This window comes from Prorops nasuta, unplaced genomic scaffold (genome assembly GCF_024137725.1).
Source record: "Prorops nasuta isolate Cenicafe-Biocafe unplaced genomic scaffold, Cenicafe_Pnas_1.2 PNAS00025, whole genome shotgun sequence".
Taxonomy (NCBI): domain Eukaryota; kingdom Metazoa; phylum Arthropoda; class Insecta; order Hymenoptera; family Bethylidae; genus Prorops; species Prorops nasuta.
In genome coordinates this window covers 2,979,671-3,006,547 of record NW_027116822.1, presented here as the reverse complement: position 1 = coordinate 3,006,547, position 26,877 = coordinate 2,979,671, and the positions used below count along the sequence as shown (strand labels likewise).

At 38.6% G+C, this 26,877-nt stretch overlaps 3 protein-coding genes across 3 annotated transcripts in view; 1 reads left to right on the top strand and 2 right to left on the bottom strand.

Annotated features, from left to right (window-relative positions):
• Positions 1-26,877, top strand: part of pio (piopio) — a 63,302-nt gene that overhangs the window by 11,254 nt on the left and 25,171 nt on the right. Inside the window, exons 3-4 of the mRNA XM_066741413.1 lie at positions 2,303-2,363; positions 24,722-24,936. Coding sequence (XP_066597510.1) covers positions 2,303-2,363; positions 24,722-24,936 — 276 coding nt within the window. The remainder of the gene's footprint in view (positions 1-2,302; positions 2,364-24,721; positions 24,937-26,877) is intronic.
• On the bottom strand, positions 14,583-16,471 carry LOC136782179 (cytochrome P450 6j1-like). The gene has a single exon (XM_066741411.1). It carries the CDS (start codon positions 16,465-16,467, stop codon positions 14,941-14,943), a length of 1,527 nt encoding a protein of 508 aa, XP_066597508.1. The 5' UTR covers positions 16,468-16,471; the 3' UTR covers positions 14,583-14,940.
• LOC136782178 (cytochrome P450 6a2-like) lies at positions 16,524-18,648 on the bottom strand. The gene has a single exon (XM_066741410.1). It carries the CDS (start codon positions 18,591-18,593, stop codon positions 17,061-17,063), a length of 1,533 nt encoding a protein of 510 aa, XP_066597507.1. The 5' UTR covers positions 18,594-18,648; the 3' UTR covers positions 16,524-17,060.

The following is a 26,877-nucleotide window of genomic DNA, read 5'->3' as shown; positions in this document are numbered from 1 at the left end:
GTAATAATATAAGCTTTTTAGGGGATATTAATAATTTACTCGATGTTACTGCTAGTCTGCGATGTTCTTTTTCGTAGGAGAGTCACGTTGTTGAGTTACAGTTGAGAGGGGGCGTGCGTGTTTTCTCGGATGGCATTGGATCCCAGATCCCAAGCGCTAATGGTCATTTAGCCCTCGAGGGTCAGGCGCACGATCAATTTTCACCGGGTGAGATAATGCAGAAAACTCATCGTCAGGTCGTATACCGATTGCTTCGAGAGAAAAATTCCAGTGTTAAAAACTCCAAGGACTTTACCATCTTGCACGAGGACCGCATGCTGCTTGACTAATGCAAACCATCTGGCTCAGCTTTAAAAACTCCATCTCCTTTAACTACATTTTCGACCGAGTTACAATAACTGCTGGCAAATTAAGCCAAAGTTTATCAAAGTCTCCCACCCCCCCCCCCCTCCCACTATAAAAACAATAATTAATTATAACTATCTAATTTTCTAGCATTAAATTAAAATATTTTATTACCAAAGGAAAAAATAAAATTCTATTCTTTAAAAATGTATTATTCAATTCCCGTTTTCGCGAGTCAATTAAATTGAGAAAATATGCAGTGCTTCAAACGTTGAATTTTAAAATATTCTCAACATCGAGCGACGAGAAAAATTGGAAAGGAGACTTTGAGTCTTAAAAATTGCAATGTTTGCTCGAAAGAATGATGAAAGAGTCCTTATAGTCACATTGCGAGCACTGGTTAAATTGGACGTGGTTCAAGTGTTTGTTTAAGGGTTTATTACGCAATGCAACGTGCGAGTTGATTAGTAGAAACGAAAGGAGATTCGTTGGTTTTGCTTTTCGTCGCGATTGGATTAAATTTCGTTGGAATATACTCGCGCTTTGAATTTTGCAGTAACGAGATAAAGTGTGCGAAAGAAGTAAGTTAGAAGTGAGCAATTACACGGTGGATAAGCCAATCGAGTGGTATCGAGCACTCGGTCACACGAGCCGACTCGTTTTTCTATATCGATACCTAAATCGGATAGGTGTTGTACAGAGTGTGGAATGAAAACTGTGTCGAGGGAGTTTAGCGGTGTGCTGCCCTTGCTTGCCTCGCTTTGCCATGCCACGAGCACCATTCGACTCGACTTTTGCAATCTCTCCTTCTCGCGATCCCCCCTTTCATCGTCCAATCATTAATAAAACATTTTCCCCTTATTCATCATTAATCGCAAATCTATCGATTTTCAACGGTATATGCGCTTTACGAATCGTTTAATTTCATAGTTTATTAAGTTTTAAAGTGAAATCAATGTAATAACTCAGAGGCTCCGAGAATTTTTGAGGCTTTTGCCTTTGGCCTTTCTAAGCACAGGAACGTACAACACAACAATCGCGTTTTTACACTGTGATCGTTAACTAATATTTTAATCGTTAGACGAATTTTTAGAAGTATGAACGTTTTTCAAGATTAAAACTCCCAAGTTGAAAATATACAAGAGAAAGATCCATCTCTGTTGCCTATCGTTTCTAGTGAAGCAAAAAGAATAGAAAATTTTTGCAATTTTCGTGTGAGGCGAGTTAACGCGTATCGCATGTATAATAAATTGGCGTTGAATTATCATTAAAAAAACATTTGACAGAACAGCTTTGGGGCACTAAAGTTGGCGAGCCAGATGGAAAGAGACAAAAGGTTGGAATGACGAAAGAAGTCTATAATTTTCTTAAACCAACTTGGCAAATGTTGCTAATTTGGTCCGTTTATGCCTGGTAAATGGCTATTTTGCAAGATCGTTTGTCGAATGATGGCAGCTTTCTTTCGGTGACCTGGTTTTTCCACTATTCGACAGTGTTATAATTCATTCATTTTAAAATTTTCAATCTTCGATAAAAATAAACTGTTTTTTGTTTCTTGAAAATGGTGGGATTTAACGTTGATAGATTTTAAAATTTTTTGCCTAAAGCTAATATTATAACAACGTTATTTGTTTTGCATCTTATCCTTTCTCTCCCGGATAAATCATCATTTTTCTATATATATATATATATAGCATAAATTTCTTGGCCGGCTTTCGTCATTGGTTTCACTATAGAGGCGCCGATGATGTCACATGACCAATTGTAGTAACTCGTTCTCGTCAACCAAGTTTCGCGCGTAATCCGTACAGTGAATGAGCTCACCACTACTAACACCCCCGTTCTCCCCCTCCCCTTCTTATATTTTTTTCAAAGTGCCAAAAATCCTTATAAATCCCACATAAATAAATGTTGAAAAAATTTCACTGGAAATTTCATCTTTCTCACATTGTTTCAGATCACAATGACGAGGCTGAGCAGTGGAAATGCAGCGCAAATACCTCAACAGCTACCGACGTGTGAGTATAAAGAACACTTTCTAATTTGTCAGCGTGATAACTAATTAGCCTCTCGAGGGTCAATTACGAGAATCACACTGTTGGCTCGATGAAAAACGTATACTTAAATTTTCCACGATTCGTCGCTCGCTCGCTCGTTGCTCGCGGGTGCAGGTGATCCCACGCGGAGGAATCTATCGGAATATCAGATAAAAGTGGAGAATTTCGCACGAATGGTGCTTTCCAAGCGGCGAATCCACCTGCACAATGCGCTTTATTCGCGAAAAAATGTCTCTATTGGAATTAAACTGTCTTGGATGAAAACTCTGCAGAGAATTCTCGTTATATCACTCGTGGTTTTTTACGTAATTCATTTCACTATACGTTCGAGCGTTTTAAGGTAAAACAGGGATGTAATTTTAATAGTTGCTACGAAATACCGTACGGAAAGTGCAGAATTTTGTTGATTTTTCAAGTTTTACTTTGGGAGGGAATGTCTCTGGTCAATATATTTGCAGTTTGAAGCACTCGAAAATGAACAATTGTTTAATTTCAATTTTCCTTACTTGCTCTTCATTGTAAATAGGGTCACAATGCTCATCTATAAATAAAGTATTTCACATTGACTCGGAAAGATTTCCTTGTCAGATTTGTTAAAATTAATGTCACGTTTTGGCTTCGGAAAGAGAGCGTGTGGCTCGGTGATAGACAAAGTGGATGCTTTTGAGGCGAATCACGCTTTCTAATGCACAATGCTGCGTATGATGACAGTGATTCTACTTGATAACCGAGGGAGAATCTCGTTAATCGAGAGCGATTCGAGTTTTAAAACCGCTTTGAATCGAAAGCAATTAATAAGTTTCACCGAATCGGATGCTGAATCGATTACCGTACGATTATGAGGAAAGTTTCAATTATCTGGATTGATATATATGTGTATTATTCTTAAGAATATCACTCGTGTGAAATTATCCATAGATCAGAAGTTTCATCGAGCTCTGCCGGCCACGAGTGCTGAATTTTTTTACTCAATATCTCGAACTGCAGTGCTCGCGTTAAAAATTCCTTGAAAAACCTTTTTATTATGATTTAACTCTGTCGAGACATCCCTGGAACGTTCCAGGAACGTTCAATTTAAAATATCATACGCTGGAGCCACCGAGCGTAGAGATATTCGGATAAAAATGATATTCAAGGTTGACGATGGGAATCCAGCTAGGCGATAGGATCGTGACATCTGCTTAATTAACCGAAAGCAGCTAAGATGACAAGCGGGCGATGTTGAAGAGAAAAACGTGGCGCGCGCGCGCGCGCGCGGGCAGGAGCGGTCAAACTGGTCCAATTTATCATCGCGCAGCGTTGGAAGGATTCCGTTGCTATACGGTTAATCGCGTTAGTGCGAATCGCAGCGAGTTACCGAAAGGGAAAATAAGAATCGCTGGCTTTCCAGACGAGCGGCGACCTTCCACGGGAGACACTGGCAGAGTGGAAGGTGAACGTGGATGACCCAGATTCTCTAGTGGCGCGCCGCGCCGCGTCGCGCCACGCCGCGGCTGCCGTAAAGACATCGATGAATAGAGAAGAGCCGCTTCGTCCAATCAGCCACGTTTCGCTGTATTTCTGTACGATGAATTTTCGATGGAACGTGTTCGAGACACGTTCGTTCAATATTTACACTCGGTCATATCGACGTAGATTTTTCTCGGTTATAAATAGATTTAATGTTGATGTTGAAAAATCCACAAATTTTTTGCGTTATATTTTTTATTTCAAGTTGCTCGTTCATCGAAACGACCATATCCTTTAAATCATCGTGTATAGATATCATTCGATAAAAAATCCCTTCGACGCAGACTTAATTTGATATATTGGCGAATGAAGACGCGACAGAGGCAAGGACGTACTTTTTCTCGTATTTCCGCCTGCTGGCGTAGAAATGTTGGCCGCTAATCGTGCTAGCCACGTTTTCCACTTGCACCTCTCTCGAATCATCCACACAGCGGCGTGCACTTTCAGCCTCTTACCGCGCGGCCACCTTACCGGAATTTCACTCTGATGAAAAATATCACTGCGTTCTGGGTCAAAGGGCACACCGCGGAGTCGGATAAACGGATGAGTATCCTTTGTCGAAAGTTTTCCCGCCGAGCAACAGTGTCCCCTTTATCAAACGAATCTGCAGACGGATTTCGCGCACGCTTCAAAATCCACGGGTATAAAAAATAATCTATCGTTGAACAATAAATTTTTTCAACACCTTAAGATTTTTCTATTCATCATCCCCCCTAATATTTCAAACAAACAAACCATCCGACGAGTTGAAATTTAATCCCGCTATAAAAAATATATAGAAGAATTTAACAAATATTCAGAGAAAATCAAACGAAAATTCATCAACATCGACCGAGCGTGGATGTTCTTTTATTTTTGAGGTCCTGCAGCATAAAGATGAAGAAATACGATAGAGCGAACCTAGGGACAATACTTATTCTGCTTGTGTTTTTGCTTTGAATCATTGAAACTTGATTGGAGCTCAAAGTGCATCAACGGAACGATCGAGTGGGATTAGAAATGAAGCGAGCGAGTCGGGGATGATGAAGAGGTGCGAGGTGAGATTTTCCTGCGGACATTGACGAATCGAAAGTCCCCTTCTGCGTCGCTGCACGGCGCGGCGCGGCGCTTTCAGACTTTTACTTTTCGTCGTTCGTTCCGCTCCGGGCCGAGAATATGGGAGAGCCCGCTCGTAAATTGCAGCTTTATTTCCTCGGGACTCGTAAAATGTAGAGCGTTCCGTCACTTTGGACGTTGACATTCAGCCGGATGGCTGCGCTAATCCTTAATTTATATATATATATGCCGGTAATTACCGATGTTCGTGATGCCCTTAATAATGCAATCCAAGTCGAGGAAATTAATTATATCTTCTCTGTGCAGTAAAATTGTTTTCCGCGCCCCTTAAACTCACGTCGCTCTATTTTTCAACCCGTATCATCCTTCCCCATTGGCTGCTTTATCTCAAGGTCTCTGAACACCCAAGGTCGCCCGACCACTCGCAACCAGCAGAATTATGTTATAGCGAGCGGATTGCACGGTGGTTAAAAATAATTACTGAAAACGATTTAATCGCGATGCGCCTCTCTCTCTCTCTCTCTTTCGTTGCTCGACCAATCACCGTCCTTCGTGCTCCCAGCAATTATTAATTTTCTCAAAGTATCTTACCCAACCCTTTAAAAATACAAATTAGTAGCCATTCTTCTCTCTCTTTGTACAAATTCCGGAAGAAGAAAAAACAAAGTATGTTGGAAAAATCACTTTAACATATATATCTATCGATATAAAAAAATACAACACTCGTGCATCCTACGAAATATATACAGTTATACCAATTACTTTTAGTAGAATAAATTTTACAGAAAAATCTGCTAATTGTCAAGGTGACATCTAACAATATACACATTATATATATATATATATATATATCGAAGAATAAGTGGAAAACATCCGGTAGTATCCAAGGAGGCTCAAGTTCATTGTGTTCTAATCGTGTCTTACCGGAATGGGCAAACCGTGTCTTCCTCAGGAAAGAGAAACCAACGAGAGGAAAGTGTTTTTTTGTTGCTCGCGCATGCTCATTCTCTCCCGAGTGACTCCTCGCGGGATACTATTCTCGCGTGTGCCAGCCGAGCTGTTTATTTTCCATCGACGGCCATTTAACACTCCTTAAGGTTATACGGACTTTCCTCGAGTATCGCGCTAATCAGACCACAAAGACTTTCATTCAGGAATCACGCGTTTGTTCATCGTCCTTCTTGTTCGCACACGATCCTGCGAACGTATAGTTCCGTCGAGAAATTTTCATCATTTCGGCAAATTCACGCTTCGAATCGATCATTGGTTCGCGTTTTAATCTGGATTGATCGATAGGACGTTCCTCGAACGTTCCTGGATGATGGAGAACGATACAAAATGACTAAAATGAAGAATTCAGAGGGCGGGAAGCATCGGTTCTTCGAATTAGCAGGAAGTTCCTGTGAAAGGACGATGGTACAAGGGTTTGTCTCGGCTACCGAGGAAAATTGTCGATAAATCACGAGTGGTGGAGGGGGGGGGGGGGGCTATATCGGGAAGGGCCGAGCAAGGTCCCCGGAGATGTAATCGTGCGTGTAACTCACATTTACATGGACCGACTCGCGGCCAGCCGTGTTCGCGTCGCGTTGAATCACTCGGGTAAATTTATCTATGCGAAATATCCGCTCTCGGCTGGTTTATGCTCCTTCCCTCCCTTCCACGCCCACGCGTCCAACGGGTGTCCTGTAAGCACGCAACATCGTAAATCCCCGAGTCCGAAACGTCCTTTCGCCAAATTACGCAATATTTCGCTTCCACTCGACCGTTACTCAACTCTGGCACCGTCGACTAATTAGGTAATCCCGTATGAGGAACCTTGTTGCCATATTTGTGTACTCGAGATGATCATCGTGAAACGCTATATATAGCATATACAGGGTTATCAGCAATGATGTTTTTACGGATCTTATAGTATACAACTTTTCCACTTAGTTTATTCTCAAGAGTATGTGGTTAAAAATAAAGTCATCATTGCTGATACATCCTGTATATGTTCTTCTATGTTCACAATTATAAATGCATTTGGAAATCCTTCCTTTTTTGCTTATCGTTGTCCTTGTGACGCGGTGAAACTTCCTTGAGGCCAAGAAATAGTGGAAATTTCGAGAAAAATGTTTTATGTAGTTGTTGATATATATATTTATAGATTGTATGAGGTAAGTGGTTGATTTAAACGCGACGATGTATCAGAAATATAGAAAATTCTTGCATCCAGCTGCTATACGTATATGTAGTGCGACTGAGATTTTTATTAAGAAATTAAATTTTGAAATAAACAATTTCTGCTCGTTAATAATGCGAATAAACAGGATCGTTCGGATGTGTGAAGTTCCTAAGGTGACAAACTAGCTAGATTCGCATGACCTTAATCTTTTTTATGCCTCTTTCAGGGCGATGATGAGCCATTGTTCTTCCAATTCAATTTTTTCTCACTGATTAAGCGAATTGGTTGATAAACAATAGAAACTAATCAGCAATTGTGGCGTGCAAAAGTTCGTAAATAATGAAAAAAGTACGCAAAGTAGGTAAGATAATTGTATAGAAATTATGCAGGTAATTTGCAAAATTATGTACTTTTATTATTGCTAATTAATAAAGTAGATGCAGTAATTAACGATCGCATTTAACAGAGCCCCGTGTAAAAGAATAATTGCAGAACCGATCGTGGTAATAATTAACAAAGATCTCGCTAAGGTGAAAAATAACTTTTACACCGAAACTACCGTCTAATGATCGAATGATGATTTTTAAACGTAAATACACGTGCATAAAAAATTCTTCGGTAATTTTAGCATTAATTGGTTTTAAATAACAAATTTCGCCGCGTTTTTGGTTAAAATCGAAATTTACGGTTAATCGATAATTACGAAGCTGTCTTGTCACGCCTGGCGAACGATCGGACACTTGGAAATGAATCGCTGATCGAAATGATGAAAATAATCGTGGTACTGAAATCCTTCCAAGTTCGTTCACTTCTCTCGCCTAGCTTCCATGATAACTCCAGTCTTAATCCTTGACCATTCCGTTTCTTTTTGCATTTTTTGCTTCTGCAGTAAATTACACGCTGCTTTTTTTGCCACGAATTATCCGCAGCTGGCATCTTCCGCGTTTGCATCATCGATTAAATCCGATCCTTCTGCTAAGTCTTGTTGCATACTATTTGCCTATCATCGATTATTCGCTTCCATAAAGAATTTTATTTATTTATTTTGCTTCACTCTTCGTATTTGTCTTTCTCATAACTCGATTAGTTTTTTACGCAAAATAATATTTTGCACGAAAAAATCGATATACGTGTAGATTTAATGCAATAAAAGATTGACCACTGGTTCCAGGAAAAAAGAATTGTAATTACTTGTTCAAATAATTTTGGTACCAATTGCTAAACTTCCTCCTGTTTGCCTTCCCATAGTTCCATAGGATTTATATAGAAAAACTTTATCTTCCTTCGTGTTGATATAAAGTTACACAATAATAATCCTAAGGTCATTGACCTATGATGGTTGGCTAGCTCTTCGGGTTTACAAGATTATTGCCATGGGATTAACGACCACGAGGTACTTTTTTAGAGAATTCACGTTGAAGGATTTCTTTTGCTTCACCCTTCACATTTGTCTTTCTCATGACTCAATTAGTCTTCTCCGCATAGTAATATGTCTAATGCAAAAAAATCTATACACGTTGCAAATTTAATATACCAAAAGAATTACCACTAGTTCCAAGAACAAAGAATTGTAGTGACTCGTAAAAAAACTTTTGGTACCAAGGACTAAATCCTTTCTGTCCATCTTCCCATAGCTCTATAAAATTTATAAGAAAAGCTCTAACTGTCTTCTTTCGTGTTAATGTCGAATTACGCAATAAGAATCCTAATGTCACTGACCTCTGATGGTCGAGTCTTCGGGTTTATAAGATTATTGCCATGGGATTATAACGACCACGAGGCACTTTTCTAGAGGATTCGCGATGGCAGAGATTGTATTGCCATAAATTGCGTCATATTTTCAGCAAGGGAGAATCCTGCAAAATTGTTTATTTTCGTCATGAGGGAGAGGTTCTCTGAAAATGGATATTTATACACGCGTAGAAGGTATAGGTAATCGATAGGGAAGCATAAAGTCGCCTGAGATCTCAATCGGTTGCGTGACGATCATTGCTGGGATGACGCAGCATCGTCATTTATCCGCGTCGGACAATGAGAGCCCCAGGCATCCTTGATGTAAGTCACGGGTAACTCGGTGCAGGAGGACAATGAATCACTCGGGAAGCGATCACGGACGAGTCGTGCTACGTACGGGCTCTGATCGTTGCTCTCCAAGGATCAGCAACGAGCAATCCCAGCCTCAACCTTTTAAGGAATCCTGTTTTTCGCCTAATGATTAGACATGGTTCGATCTTATGGCTAAAAGCCAAGGAATATGCACTTTTCCTCGTCAACATCGAGGAAATACGGGAGAAAACTATGTCCTTCCAAAGTTTTGCTTGATAGAGACATGGGACGATCCTCTGAGGAAGCTTGTCCCGTACGGGAATATCTGCAGTGGGTGTCTTTTAGCGGAGCAAGTGAAATTCCGGAAAACTCGACTTTGATCGTTGCTAATCCTAACGTTCTTCGGGATCTTCAATGTTATTCGGTAAATGTTTGCCTTGGTTCTTCGAGGAAGCTCTTTATCCCGTAAATAAATATCAGTGGATGTCTTCGGACGCAGGAGCTAAAATTCCGGAAGAACCTTCAAAAATGTCTAATCCTATGTCATTCTTTCAAGATATCGCTTCACTTTCAGTAAAACTCTATGCAAGATGATGCAAATCGGATTAAGCATCTTATAACGGTATAAAATGGCGTCGTTGACTGTTCTTTAACGATCCTAAAAAAGTCTGGTACTAGTGCAGAATAGTGGCTCTCGTGTACCCTTTTTACGAGTTCTGCCAACATAATTGCACGTTCCTTGTACAGTTACATGTATACAATTCCTCGGCGTGACCATACTTGGATCTCTTTCTGCCAAATCTTCTATAATTGGTTACTATACAACTCGAGTATTTTACTGGTGAATATGCAGAATGTAGAATAAGGATGAAAAAATATTTAAAATTAAAGTCTGGAATGAAATTATGTTGAGTCCTCTTACATATATATAGGATTCATTTTGATCTCATTGATGTTCATAGGATCTAATCGGAACACGCAGGGTGTGACTGGTGGTATACACGATGGGAAAAAGTTTTTAAAAGAAGGACAAACTTGTCCAAAATCGAAGAGTTAAATGATGATGTTGACGCTTTTTTTAAGGATTCGTTTTGATGTCGTTGATATTCATAGGCTAGCTGATCGAAAAACAGGGTGTGACTGGTGGTACACGAGTGGAAAAAGATTGGAAAGCATCTGGCGGAAAAACCGCAAGCGGACCTTAGGTATATACCGTTCCTCCTCGTATTGGACGGACAAACCGCATAACGGTACAAAACTCGCGGAAACTCATGTCGATCCATGCAAGAGAATCCTTTGCGTAAGAATCAATTTTTGTCCAATTCCGTTACAAGAATGCACTGCAGGCAGTATAAAGTAACTGCGCATGCTAATAATGTTGCTTTATCCTTGCCAGCTACCAGTACTACACGTATATAGCATTATTCAATAAGGACCATCCATCCTTTCTTACACGCAAGAATTACGAATTGTTTGGAAGAAATAAAAATATAAAGAAAATAAATAGAGGATATATTTGTGTGTGTGTGTGTGTGTGTTGCAACAATGTACTGCAAGCAACATAATGTTGCACATTCTGATTTACCCTTGCCAACCATTAGGACCATGTTTATAACATTATTCAAAAGGATCAAGAATTTTTTCCTTCGAGATTAACGAATTTTCCAAAAGGAATAAAAGTTTCTTTGGAAAAGAAGAATAAGAGTGGTAATAATTCTTAGGAAAACGAGCTTAAAGCCAGCCATTACTCAGACTAGCCTTATCTCGGTAGATTTGCTTTTTCACAGCGTGACTCGTAGCAAGTATGAGGATTTGTTTGCGTAATTAATGCGATGGAATCACCACCATTCGTATATGTATATATATACAGCATCGAGAGAATCCTTCCCAGGAATCGCTAGTCTCTGGAGCCCAGGGTCGTGCTCAAGGACTCTCCCGTAAACGTCCGCAAAGATTTCTTTACGACTCGAGAAACATTCTGTACAGCTCCCCAAAATCCCTTTGTTAAAATTTATCTCATTCAGCCACGTTGATATATGCATGTCTTAACGATATTTTGACGATCCGATAAAACACAAGTCATTAAACGATTCGTGACCCACTGATGAAATCGTTAAAAAATTCGTGACTCACCGATTCAACGTTTAAACTTGATTGAAAAGTTTGGGTGCAGTCGTCGTTACAGTTTTTCCGTTTGATTTGGTCGAGAGGTCTCTGACCAGGTCGAGAAATCGGTTAATTGTCGAGAGACGAGAGGATCCAAGCTAACAATGCAAATGAAGTCATCAGGTGGCTCATCACTGGATCTGTAACCTCAATTAAGGCAATTGCTGCAGGTAGTAGTTGCGCATCGAGGAACAACAATGGGCGAGGGTCGGTCAACAATGGTAGGTTTGCCAATAGAACTCGCGAAAAACAAGGATAAAGCAGCCAGCCTCTTCGACCCAGTTGACCGTTGTCCCTATTGTAACATTATCGTTGGATTCTATTTCTATTTTCTCGTTTCTTTCCCTTTTTTCCTCTTTTCCTTTCCCTGGACAAAGAACTTTTATCTTAATCGATCTACGCACAACCAGATCCGGCTGGAGATCGAGTACCGGTCAGCGAGTTAAGAATTGAGCAACCACACACTCTTGCTCCGAATGTTCATTACGCGTGTTCCTGTTTCTGTGGAACAGGGACACCAAAATTTCCTCGCAATTTGCGCAATATAATTTTCATCGCTTCCTCCTAATTTTGTAATATATTTTCTGCAGCATTCTTAAAGACGTCTTTCTGATTTTCCATTGGATCACGAATGACGACGCATCATCCTATTGGTATTATCTACTTTCGTGGGTCTCAAACGTGCTCGGTCTTTCCAGCTTCGTTGATTCTGTTAGCCTTGGCTCGCCGCGCTTCGCTGGCCTCGCCAACAGCTTTTATTTCACCTTCTCTCCTGCAGCGTTCGGTTCGGTATAAGAATCGTCATTAAATCCCTGCATGGCAGCCATCTTGACAACACGATTCTCATCGTTAGAAAAATAACGTCACTCTCTTCTTCCTGGTGAAGCTCGCGAACGTTTGCAATAATGTTGCATGATATCCTTTGATTTGCATGACTTATCGAAAAGAATTTTCCAAGGTTCTATTCTTCTTCGGGAGAAACTATAGGTTCTTTAAATTTAACTTTCCCGTTTTAAAAAGCAGTCGTGATAAAACTTGATACAACGGAAAGAAATTATACATATATATATATATATATATAGCTTCCTTTCTTGTGTGCCAGGAGTCCCCCTGGAATATTACTGAGAAACAACTGGATTCTTTCAATTTAGCTTTACGATTGATGATAGATTCGAGATATAAACATGCGGGGAAGGATAAAATTCAAAGGGCCACGAGTGCATGTTGCATTAATGATAATTTATTCGCAGGGCAGCGATCAGAAAATTACAAGCGTGCCTCGCGGGGCCTATGGAGCACTCGTGGAAAAGAAAAATGAGCGAGAGGAATAATAGCTATAGGAGAATGAGAGAAGTGTCGATGGCAACGAAGCGTGGCGAAGGCTGCCTTCCTTGCCCTATCCGGGCTCGCAGGGACAAAGATGAGCCGACCAAAAGCAAAGAACGTCATTGATGAATAATTAAAAGCCACGACACTCGACACTATAGTGCATTATGTTACATTGTAAAAGGAAAAACTTTGAAGAGAACACAGATCCTTTCTTCTATCGCGTTCCTAACGAAACTCACAAGATTAGAAACAGCATCATATTTTTTTTTATATAAATTTGCAAGGATAATCATGCGTTGCCAATTCAATGATTCATCAACTATTATTGTAAAATTAATCATATATTTTTCAGTAAGAATATTAAATTAATAAACATAGTTTCTCACATATTTATCTTTAACAGCAGTAATCGTATAAAAATTTGTTTCTTTCGACATAATCTCAGCGGAGCAGACGATCGCACCTGAGTTGTATTATGCGCAAAACCGTGCAAATCGGCGATTTCGCAACTTCGCGTTCCGAGATTTTCCAATACTAATTGCACACTAATTTGTACGCTTTGAGGATCTCAAGCTGAATTTTCGTTATTCGTTTGCAATAATTTACGCGCCTCGCTTGCACCGGCAGCGAACAAAACGTGCATATGCATAGTTTTAAACTCCCATGATACCTACAATTCCATATATATATATACATACTATTCAGTTATAACAGGAGCAACCGAGGCAAACACGATAGTTTTGCAATTCCATTCGCACTCGGCATTATTTGTTGCGTGATTCATCATAAACCACAATTACAGAATTTTCTAGTTTATACAAGTTTTCTTTCTGCCAATGTAAACTATTTTTATATAATAATAATAATAATGATAAGGAGTTTGTAGATCGAATACAAAAAAATCGCATTGAATTCTGTTTTAATCCGTGTACGAGTGAATTTGGTGATAATCTCGTTCGAAGTTCGCTCATCTGATATCTCGCAGATCGAATCAAGAGATATGGTAGAGTATCGATGATAATTTAAAAAAAAAACTAGAAATACAGAGATACTGTATACTGTTTCTTTTGGTATGAGGAATTTTAAGAACGAAACATTTAAATTGTTTTAAGCAAAGTTTGAGCATACTATAACTATTTTTTCTTTTCAATGGATTTATTTGGAGATTTGTTTATTTAATAAAAGTCTAGTGGAGCTTTTCTTGTATAATGTCACATAAGCTTTCGAATGAAACTACGAACGTTCAAATTGGTTCACCCAGTATTCAGATATGAAGATTGTGCATTTTCTAGTACAGTCATTTTCAGCATTTCTTTCAAGCGAAATTTCTCCCACCGAAAGTTTGTACAATGTCTCCAGTGGACCTCTCGCTCTTTCGCGTTTCATATCTATTTATGACATTATGACATTCTACGGTATCCTGTCCTTTACCCCCCTACTCTTTCCTACACAGTCTGAACTCTGAGTCTGACGCAGTTTGACGCTATTCAGCTAATAAGCGTGAAGTCTCGGGGTATAGGGTGTATGTGTATGGAACATACTGTATGTACGTGTCAAGTTCTTTAATGTGTAGAAAAGAATATAAATAATGATACGTTTATCTAATAGTTACTAGTTTAATTTTACATGTGTAATGTTAACTATTAATCGTGTCTGATATAATATCACAAACCCTGAGCAACTAACAGATGCTCCCCTTTAATATCAAGTGCAGTCACAATCTTATTATAAATGGTATACACAGATATACACAGCAATTAGATAAGAATTATTTATTATAAGAAATATTGTACATTTAAGCAATAATACTTTCTGGATTCCATTTGTTTACAGCATCAAAAGTTACTATCACAAAGTTGACAGTCGAATAATAATTATTAAAGGAAGCTGACAAAGTAAATGAAGAATATTGATTGCGAAAGAAAAGAACATTGGATTGAATAATTAATTGAAATAATACTGTAATCATTTATTATTTTAGCATAATCTCTTTTCTTAATTTGACATTAATTAGATTAGAATAAATAATTATTTCCATTGAATGAGAATCCAAAGAATCAGTTTTAAAACTATTATTTGTTAATTTTAGATGATTCCAGTTCTTTCTCATGGCATTTTTTTTTATTTAACGTTTCTTTTCTGTAATAAATCCTTACATAGAGATTATTTATTTTATAAATAAAATACAAATTGCTGGCCGCTTTTGTTTATAAGTAATTTTCTTTAAATCTAAACTATCATTAAACGTCCATTTTACAATATTCATTCTCATAGAGGTTTAATGTAGACCCATATTCCTCCAAGTGGAGTTGGCACGATACCTTGATAAGGGTCCATTGTCAAGGGTAAGCGAGTTCTTGGAGAGAGCTCCAAGGAATATTTATTCAAAACAGCAGTGAGAGCTGCTTTCATCTGCATCTGAGCCATCCTCATCCCAACGCACTGTCTAGGACCTTCGCCAAAGGGCAGAAAAGTATACTTGGTTATATCTTTGGAATTCTCCTTGCTGAACCTCTCAGGATCAAAGACTTCCGGATCCTTCCAGTACATAGCATCGTTTTGCAATCCATCTACAGGAATAATAATTTGTGTACCCCTCTCAATATCGCAAATTAAACCATCGCGTCCCCTCAACTGCGTATCCTTTGTGCATACTTTCGCCAATACTCCAACAGCTGGATATAATCTCATTGATTCGTTTATAGCTTGGTCCATGTAGTTGAGTTCTTTGAGACTGTCGTAACTTATGGTATTATCATGTTTGGACAAAACAGACTTCACTTCCTTTCTGACCCTTTCTTGGACATCAGGATGTTGTGCCAGCAAAAATCCAACGAAGGACATTGTAGTACTCGAAGTCTCATTCCCATCAACTAAAAACGATAGGACATAGGCTGTCATCGTTTCAATGTCTATTCGATCCCCCTCAGCTTTCTCAAAGTCAGTCATCAATTGGAAGAAATCTTTTCTAGGTACAGTCTCCCCCTTTCTCACTCTGATGATCTCTTTCACGAGAGATCGGAAATACCTGTCAACATCTCCAGTCAAGAAGCTGATGCCTACAGTCTTACTAAAATTAGGTAGAGCCATCATCAAGAGAAATTTTATATTGCCCAAGGGAGTTGCCTCAAATACTTTCGCAGACATTTCTATCAAGGATCCAGGATGTTTCTCGTCATCAAAGCTAAAACCTTCCAGACCAAAACCAGCACTCGCTATAGCTTCCAGTGTGAATCTAGCAAATAGATCCTTCAGCTCCACCTCAAGCCTGTTTTGGCCCTTCAGTTGCTTAAAGATGTAGGCATCGAGCTTGTGGGACACTGCACGAATACTCTCCACCAATATTTTCAGTCTCATGCTGGAAAATGCGTAGGTCAGACGTTTCCTACCAGTAATCCAAGATTCTCCAATGGAAAAAAATGGATTTTTGTTAAAAAGAGGGTCGTTATCCATGCTGATCACAAAATGGTTCTGGTTAAAATTCTGAAACTCCACTTGCATAACTGTTTTCACTAATTCTGGATCTCGCAGTATTATAGCTGGCCTCATCATGTGTAGCAATCCTACCATTGTTGAGTTTTCGTTCTTCTTGTATAATTCCGTTATTAAAGTAAATAAATTTTGAGTTTGACGTATCAAAGGTAAAATGTTTCCTACCACAGGAAGGCTTCCTGGCACTTGGGGTATTCCACGTTTCTTCCAGTAATTCTTAGCATTCTGGTAAATCAATAGAAGGTAGAGAATCAATGATACTAGCCCACCTATGATTATTGTGAGAATCGTTGGTGTATCCATTTTTTTTTATTCATGCATTCCAGAAGGTAGAAGTTTAATCTCTGATACACGAAGCTTTACTGCTCCGCTGATTGAACTTGCTGCGTTGTATCTATTCCATAATCAAGCTTGACCTTACTAGTTGAGACTGCGTAAGGGAGATCATCACACATAAACGCTCTCCACGTGCTCGGCGCATCCGTCTCGATATCATCCTTCCATAATTTATCATTTAATAACAAGAGATATCAGTTTATATTACTGTAAATACAGATATGGGTTTTATCGAACATATTACGTTAATAATTTTTCGCCAAGGAACAATCAGGGCATTAAGAAAAATATTGCTTGACAATTCAAACTAATAAAAATTATTGCTGCAAAGAAGAAATCTTAAGTAAAAAATAATGACACAAGGAAGGGAATTAAAATATAATAAATTCAAAATTTTGTCTTATCGTACGTAGTTCCGTCTAACGTCTCTTTTCTGTAATAATTAATTTTATCGAGATCATCAATTTTACAAATAAATTAAAAATTACTCGACACATTTATTTTTACACGAAATTTTGTCTTTGCGATTAAACAATAACTAAAAGCACAATTTACAAGACTCAATGTCGCAGAGGTTTAATGTAGACCCATATTCCTCCGAGTGGATTAGGCATGATACCTTGTTGTGGGTCTATTGTCAAGGGTAAACGAGTTCTTGGAGAGAGCTCCAAGGAATATTTGTCCAAAACAGCAGTGAGAGCTGCTTTCATCTGCATCTGAGCCATCCTCATCCCAACGCACTGTCTAGGACCTTCGCCAAAGGGCAGAAAAGTATACTTGGTTATATCTTTGGAATTCTCCTTGCTGAACCTCTCAGGATCAAAGATTTCCGGATCCTTCCAGTACTTGGGATCATTTTGAAGCCCTTTCACAGGAATAATAATTTGTGTACCCTTCTCGACGTCGCAGATTAAACCATCGAATCCTTTCAGTTGAGTGTCCTTCGTGCAGGTTTTCGATAAAACTCCAGCAGCTGGATATAATCTCATTGACTCGTTGATAATTTGGTCCATGTAAGTGAGTTCTTTGAGGCAGTCGTAGTTTATGGTATTATTGTGATTGGATAAAACAGACTTCACCTCTTCTCTGGCCCTTTCTTGCGCATCAGGATGTTTGGCCAGCCCGAATCCAACGAAGGACAGTGTAGTACTGGAAGTCTCATACCCATCGATTAAAAACGATAGGACATAGGCTGTCATCGACTCGATGTCTATCTCTTCACCCTCAGTTTTCTCAAGGTCAGTCATTAATTGGAAGAAATCGTTCCTAGGCACAGTCTCTCCTTTTCTCACTTTGATGATCTCTTTCACGAGGGACCGGAAGTACCTGTCAATTTCTTGAGGTAACAAACTGAATCCCAGGATTTTGCTAAAATTTGGAAAAGCTAACATCAGGATAAATTTCATGTTGCTCAAAGTGGACGGTTGAAAAATTTTCGCAGACATTTCTTTCAATGATCCAGGATGTTTCTCGTCATCGAAACTAAAACCTTCCAAACCAAAACCAGCATTTGCTACAGCTTCCAGTGTGAATCTAGCAAATAGATCCTTCAGCTCCACCTCAAGACTGTTTTTGTCCTTCAGTTGCTTAAGGATGTAGGCATCGAGCTTGTGGGACACTGCACGAATACTTTCCACCAATATTTTCAATCTCATGCTGGAAAATGCGTAGGTCAGTCGTTTCCTGCCAGCAATCCAAGCCTCCCCAGTGGAGAAAAATGGATTTTTGCTGAAAAGTGGATCGTTCTCCATGCTGACCAAAAAATGATTCTCGTTGAAATTATGAAACTCCACTTGCATAACTGTTTTCACCAATTCTGGATCTCGCAGTATTAAAGCTGGATTCATCATGTGTAGCATTCCTACCATGGATGATTTCTGATTCTTCTCGTAGAATTCCGTTATTAAAGTAATTAAATTGTGAGTTTGACGTATCAAAGGTAAAATGTTTCCAACCACAGGATGACTTCCTGGCACTTGAGGGATTCCACGGTATTTCCAGTAATTCTTCGCATTCTGATGAGTCCATAGAAAGTAGAGAATCAATAGTATAAGCCCACCTAGGATTACTGCGAGAATCGTTGATATATCCATTTTTGTTGCTCGTGCTTTCTAAAATTTTGTAGTTCATTCTCTGATGCACGAAGCGTTACTGCTCCGTTGATTGGACTTAATGCGTCGTATCCATTCCATAATAAAGCTCGGCCTTGCTAATTGAGATAATGCCAGTGGGAGCAACACGCATGCACGGTCCCCACTAGCTCAGCGCATCAATTTCGATATCATTCTTCATGCAGCAATTTATCGTTTGATAACAAGAGATACCAGACTGTGCTTTAAGTACAGATATAGGTTTTATCGAGCATACTTTTTAGTAACAATTTTTCCCAAATAAATAAACTCTTCTCACTGAGAAACAATCCAATTTAACCTTTGACAAATATAAAACCAACAAAAGGAATTGAAATCATTTATTTATTAGTAATTAATTATCCGTTCAAAAGCAATAATGCTGCATGCCGTAAAGTGATTATCATACAGAAAAGAGATCTTAAACAAAAATAACATTAATATGAAAGATTATTTTATTTATCCAATTTAATTGACTACAACAAATTTTCCTCTTTCTATTTTAGTCCACAATATTTTTTAACCTTTGTTCCAATCTCTTTTATTTCGGATTTAGAGATAAAAAAAAGTAGATTTCATTATCATTTTAAATACAAGTGAATTTAGCGATAATCTCGTTCAAAATTTGCCTATCTGGTTTCGCCAGATATATACCGACTGGTCGAAACGATGTTAACTTGTTTTTGAAGCCGTTATAAATAATATCACAGACGTTGCTGGATTACCGTAAGTATAGTTACACTGGATGTATTTATACACGGTCATCGTACTCGTCTTAGCCACTGACTACCGACCACCGTTACCCCTTTTATAGTTACCACGTCGTTGTCGTCATCAGCCACGTGTAATAATTCCCATTTTAATTTCCATCCTGCGAACACAATCATCTCACTCAACGCCGCAACATAATCCCAACTAATTTCAGCCCAAAAATACACTTTTATTTTGTTAGCAACGAAGCATCTCGAAGAGGAATTTAATATCGCAGCATTGTGAACCAGAAGATTTAATGTACCTGACGTACGTTAGGACTATGCCTTGGGGAAAAACCGATGAACCGTTTTTAGTTGCTGAGAATAAAAGGAAGATTGTATAGCTGAAGATATTGCTGAAATTGCTGGAATGGGCTTTGGGAATGTTTATGAAAATTACGAACGCGTTTTGTATCGAGACGATTGAAGGATTTATGATCTAAGAAGATCCTGTTACATGTTTCGGCTTTAGGACGGCCTTAAAATTACTCTCTCATGATTGGCCAGTGCCGAACGATCGAAGAAACGCGAAAATTGTGCGAGTTTCCTGCGTTGTTACGAGCTCCACCGGTTTTTCATTCCGCTTTTCAGATTCTTTCGAGGTTTATGATGAGTCGTGATCCGTCGTAAGCTACGTAAATGCGACGATTTTCTCTTGCCGAAACTGCTCACCGTTAGAACGTAATCAAAAAATTGCTTCATTACACGCAATGCTGAAACGCGTTATTTATAGTTCACTCGTTACGACTCTTCCTGAAATTGTTCTTCGTTGTCAATGCTTTCGCAAGTGGCCTATTAAAATACTGCTAGACGATTTTACATGTAATTTTAAAGTGTATTAAGTGTATCGTAATGATCCTTCTTAAAATTATTGATCATGCTGCAATTTAAATGATTTCACAAGTGGTCAATTAAGATATTAATGTTTTATCGATACACCAAATTGCAACGATTGCTCCTATATAATCTACGATCGATGCGAACATTTTCACGAAACATGTATCAAAAGTCGATAAATAAAATTTACACGAATCGAAACCAACACCACTGCAACCAATCAATTATCTTACTTACAATCTTCAGTCACCTGTAGATTTATACAAGATTCTCCTGTATCCTCGACAGATCTTTATAGATCCTTCTGATCCTCTCACGCCTTCAGCCTGGAACCGGACAACGTCTATTTGCCCTTTTGCACTTAAATCCCGACACTCATGCATATTTACCGCACGCGTAACGGTATCCTCTTGCAAATTTCTTCCAAATCCCGTTCCGAACGATAAAAAGGTTCCTATGAGAAAATGCCTCGAATGTTCCATATAAACCTACGCCGTTCGCGCCATATCCCTGTATACCCGATAGCACACGATGTAGAAGAGACATCCTTGGAATGTTCCAAGGATGTGTCCCCGGGACATTGCGCAGCTATCAGGGATACCACCATAAATACATCATTGGATATTCATCGTTGCCAAAAGAAAATTTAACAATGGCAAAACGCAGGATGTTCTTCAGGGTCGAATTACGGAACAACGCGTGCAGGAGTAACGGTAAACGCAGGGTTTATTAAGACTTGATCGTTCGGTATACCCAACATCGAAGCCCACACCACATTACGTGACGGAGTTGCGAATAATCGCTGTGATTCTTCCGGCAGTAGGAGACTCCTAACGGAAACTGTGCTACGTTGACCGGAAGTAGCCACTCTTCTACGTACACTCTTCCCCCTTTCAACCTTCGAGCAGAGAATCTCATGCAATCGTGGTGCAGTGAAATTTTCAAAATGCAAATATATGAATTTTTAAATTGCAATTTGTTTTGTTCACCAGCAGAGGATTTTAATAATCAACGGTGAATCCCCTATGAAGATTTCTTATGGTAGCGCAGCAATTAAATTTACTGTTAAGATTGCTGGTCAGCAGGGGTATCCAACTGCACAAGGGAGGAGGGGGGGGGGAGTTGTGGTAATACTTGGAAGACAATCGACCAACGCGTGAATTAAGTTGCTTCTCTACGGTGAAAGATTAGCGGGATAAGCGCCGTATTATTTTATAAGGGTCGTTGGGCAACCAAAACCCCTCCTTCCCTCGTTTGATCTTTTAAGGAAAAACTGCAACGCGCACTAAACGCTGCAGTCACGCTATTCCTGCGAATTTTTATGTGGTATTTTCACACCATCCTACAATTAACTTAATTCCCTTTATAATTCGATCCTTGTACATTTTACAGTTAAACGGTCTCGATAACAAAGGGATCGAGTGCTGAGAATTATTCTTGGTCGGTGTATCAATGTTTGTTTTATGAATTTTTATTCTTGTCGTCTTAAATATTCGTTAATGAGGGTTTTAATATTTATATTGGATTTTGTTTGAAAAACATTAATTTTTTCAAATATCAATTAAAATTTTCATCAGACGCTAGTGAAGATTTGTTTTAATAATAAAAAGGGGAGGGATGGTAGGGTGAAAATTGCAGGAGCGAGGAAAAATATTCGTGAGGATGGAATTTGAGACTTGGCAAAGTTGCCTTGTAATTTGCAAGCAACACGCGATTGCGCCGACTTCCGTCACGAGGACCCCACTCCACGCCAAAAGGCCGTCGTTCTTCCGAGAATCCTTCTTTCTCCCCTGGGATATACAGGGTGTATCCCGAATCTTCCGTTGTCTTCCGCGAAACTCTAGTTTTTGCGCAAACTTTTGCTCCTCCTCGCTAGATGACCTTGAAAAAACACCCTCACCCTCGTTAATCCACTCTTCGTCACTTCCCTCTCACGGGAGTTGAGGAAAAACTCGAAGAAAAGCGAGAAAATGTTTCTCTAGCTAGAAATTTTGCGTGAAGAACTTAAGACCGATGACGTCATCGGAGAAAGAAAGTCCAACTCTTTGGGGAGAACGCGTTTGTGCGAATTTCGGCGAAGAGCGAGTTGAACGAATCCAACAGGAAATAGCAGTCGTATATATTCCTGACACATATCATCCTGCAGTTCGCCTCTTCTTGCATCGAAATCTCTGGCGAACGCAATCGATTCTACAACCACCTTTCGCAATGTTACTCCTCAACCTTATATTCCAAGACAATAATCACGAAGAGTTTATCAAAATTGTTACATCTTCCACAATTTTCTTGCAGCCCTCTATTGTTTATTTAATTTTACCACTCTATACCCTCCACATTTCGAACGTCCCAATGTTCTCCAACATTTTTTACTATATATTTCTTCACGCTCGAATCAGAAGAAAAAAGCATTTTTTCAGTCGCATACTTAACCCGAGTAATGAACAATTTGCGAAATGGTTTCCTGCCAGTTGTGCCTGAGAAATTTCGTTGATGTTTCTTCTGGTCTTCGGGACGCGGCTGATCTTCCGATAAAGACGGAAGTGCGAGGGTGGTCGCGGTCAATGACCCCTCGGATACTTCGGAGCCTCTTCGATATCCACTTTAACGTTTTTTCTCTCTTTTTATTAACCGAAGAAGAATTATGCGAGCGCTACTTAGTTATTTTAACGGTTATCCTTGGTGGAATCGCGTCTTTAATTTCTTCGTGGAACTATCAAATTCTCCCCCCTCCCCTTATGTTTCCCTCCCTGTTAATAACCTGTTAAAGCGGGACCAACGATAGCAAATGCGATTATCAAGGCTTCTTAATAGTGTACAATTTTTTCCCCTCTTCCAATATCTCCGAAGCATCGCAAAAACTTTAACGCACAAGCGATCGAGTTTTGTTTTTGAACGCGTCCTCCTCGAGTCGAGCTTTTTGCCACGTGCAGCAAATATCCAGATGAGACCAACCACTGCTCTCGCATCGATCTTCTTATACGTTCAGCGAAAAAACTATCATTCTCGTCGCATTAACACCGTCTTTTATTTATCAAAACTGTCAGAGGGGAGGATCGATTTTAGATTCCTTCAAATTTCTTTTCTTCCTTCCTCGACGCGTTGTAAAATGGCGCTTGCTGCTTTCACGTCGAGGAGGATCGGTCTATCTAGCGATGAGGAACGTGGCGATTGTGTCACGTTTCGATGACTCAGTCGCGACAATCGTAGACAGGATAAAGAAAAGCAAAAGGGAATCTCATTAGCATTTTTACAGCTAATGTCTTATTCTGGTCGACAAAGGGAGAAGAAGAAGAAGAAGCCTTCCCCCTCCCATTCTTTGGAAGGTCAAATACCTTTGACTTCCGGTACTCTTGGGAGCACAGCTAATTCTACACTACGGCTGATCTGGAGTAACTCTTATATATCTGCTAAATCCTTTTTTTGATGTTTTTAAATTTTTCAAATGGATAAATAAATTTTGATACGAGAATAATTTATGTTTATTACTCGTGCAGCATCGAGATAAGTGGATTTTCTTATCTTTTCCTTGGTCCATCGAGATTATAAATTTAAACGTTGATTGTCGTTGATTGATGGAGAATTAATTAATTCGTTAATTACCCGAGAATATTCCCTTGTAATGTAATTATTATCGAGCCAATCGTAATGATTTATTTCCTCGTGGAAAATAGTCAAATCAATATTCAACGAATGTATATTTAATTAATTGCTCAGCTCGAGAGTTGGAACGTCCAATGATTCTAATAAATGAGTCTAATTAATCAGAGTGCTGCATGGCTGAGACGTGAATCGGATGGAGGATAAAAAATTGCGTGGCTCAAGAGCTGGCGAAAGAATGAAAGGATCGAGTTGAATGACAAGCAGTCAAGTTCATGGCTATCTCATGATTGTGTCCCAACTGAAAGATAATGATAGCTGGCGAGATTAAGATTCCTTTTTATTACTGTAATTCGCCAACTCTTAATTCATTCACTCGTAACAACAACGAACTCGAACAATTGAAACACGACACTCTTTGAGCATCCCAAGTTACCTTCTGTAATTAAATTATTCAAATAACAAATATTAGATTTTATTTAAATTATTAAACGCCTTAAATTAATCTCTAAAAGTTTCAATCTATAATTAATTTTTTTTAAGCTATCTCGTTTCACGCGTTCCAATACACACGATGATCCCTATATTGGTAAGCTGGATAACGGTTGCAAGAATTGGTTGGGTCAAATTTTAATTAAAAAACGCCCACATTTTTTTAGAGCCCCTAATCAAACGATACGAATCGATTCTCGTTCAATTGCGAGGCGTCTGCTATCAAAAAACGGGTTGGAAATTATTATTAATACTCGTTCTTCCACGTGCCCTCAGCTTTGAGTTCAATAACCTTTGTTACTCTTTCTTAGCACGATGATTTCTCGTTAAAAAATAAAATAAGTATAATTTTAAAAGTAAATCAAGTTTCTCGTAATTTTATAATCAAGATGAGAATTATTTTGATTTTTTCAGCAACGGCCGCGATAGCTAACGGAGTTCAAATCGACTGTGCCAGCGAGTCCATAGTCGTTCACATTTCTACGGAGGGGAACACGGATTTTCACGGATTGGTTTACCCCCGTGGCCTTTCCAAGAATAGCTCATGCCTGCAGGAGTACAGAAGCCAACCCGCTCCGATCACGTACAATCTGCCTCTCAGGTCCTGCAACACTATGCCCACTGAACTGGTGAGTTTCCATTCTTAAATTTATACTCAAAATTCGCGAGAAACAATTTCAGATGCCATCTGGATATTTTAAAATATACATTGTAAAATATAGTAATTTATTCTTATATATTCTTATATCAAGTTTAATATTAAACTTGTAAAACAATTCTCTTAAAATATAGTACTTATATCAAAAGAAAATTTTATATTGACTTGAATATACATATATACAGTGTCTCATGAACGATGGCCATGTCAATGCCATCTGATAGGGGACAAAAATCTAGGTAAAAAAGTTGTAAAAATTTTTTTTCTAGCGCCCTTAGTTAAAAAGTTATTTGCAATTGAAGATTATCGATTAAAGTAGCCTTTCTTAAAGAGGAAGATTGTTTTGATCGCATTATAAGGCCAGAAAGATTCTGTGAATTAGAATACTAAGAAAAGCATAAAGCAAAACATCTACTTGAACCTATTGAAATGGTTGAAGGTCGATCGACAGTTTCGAGTGCGAGCGCCATAAAAACAATCAAAACATAAACACCACTTGAATAGGCTCAAGTGGATGTTTGTCTTTGCATTTTTCTCAGTATTCTAATTCACAGAATCTTTCTGGCATTATAATGCGACCAAAACAATATTCCTCTTTGAGAAAGGCTACTTTAATCGATAATCTTTAATTGCAAATATCTTTTTAACTAAGGGTGCTAGAAAAAAAGTTTTTACAACTTTTTTACTTAGATTTTTGTCCCCTATCCGATGGTATTATTGACATGGCCATCGTTCGTGGGACACTCTGTATAAGTATGGAGAAAAAACAAAGAATTTTTACAACCAATATTTGCCCCACCTCAAGAATCAAGGTCGTTTATTGTAATGTAAATGAAACAGCACAGGTGATGTTAAAATAATCGATGCAATTACAAAGAAAGTTTGCATTCGTCACAAATGCAATTAGCCCATCCCAGTATAATTATAGAACATTCTTCACTCGTCTCAATTTACTTCATGGAACGTTTACTGAATATGCCAATGCAAAAATTGCAATTTTAAAATTGTAATGCAATCCTAATTTGTAATAAAACAATCGATATGACTTCCTGTGATTAAAATTATATTTTAAAAATAAAATACAGCAATAATAATGAGGATAATACTAAATTTAATAAGCAAAATAATTGTCATATTTTTTTGAAATTAATATACACGATGCATCCATAGTTTTATCACTTATTGATCGTATTGTGTCGTATAATTATGATTTGAAAGACGAAGAAGGACGTGTTCGGTTCGGTATAGCATTGGTTAGTCCGAGCAAAGAATCTCGCGTGTGAGGATCGTTCGGTTCGTACAGCATAACTGGACCGTTATGTGACCGGACTTGGTTCCCTGTAGTTGCTGGGTAAAACGTGCATGGAGTATGCAGCAACGGCAGCGACTGCAGCAAACGCTGCTACGCCTTATATCATCCCTTTCCCATACTATATATATATATATATATATACACATAACCCACCACGTGTTCCTCGCGATCTATCCTTAACGGGCTTGCTCTTTCCCATTTCTCATTCTATGCCACTCGAATTCCAAACAATCGAACCTTGCCGATCGTTCATCATCCCTAAGCCTTAATTAATCACTCGGCATTAAGGTAGTTTAAAAGTAAATTAGTGAAAGTCGATGTTTGGAAATCCGCTAGCAAACAGAGACTAGTGATTTTTAAGTAATTTTGGGAAAATTAGCTTTAATCTCGAGGATATTACTTAATGTAAAAGAAGTAAAAGAGACTTGTTTGATATAGAAAGGTAAATGATCAATCAATTACTCATCATTAAAGTCCTCTAAAATTAAAAAACTCAATCTCCACATCTAGAAAACGAGACATCCACCCCAAGACATGGTAAATATTTAAATAAAAAAAAAAAAAAAATAAATTAAATAATCTGCAAGAGAAAAATTAAAC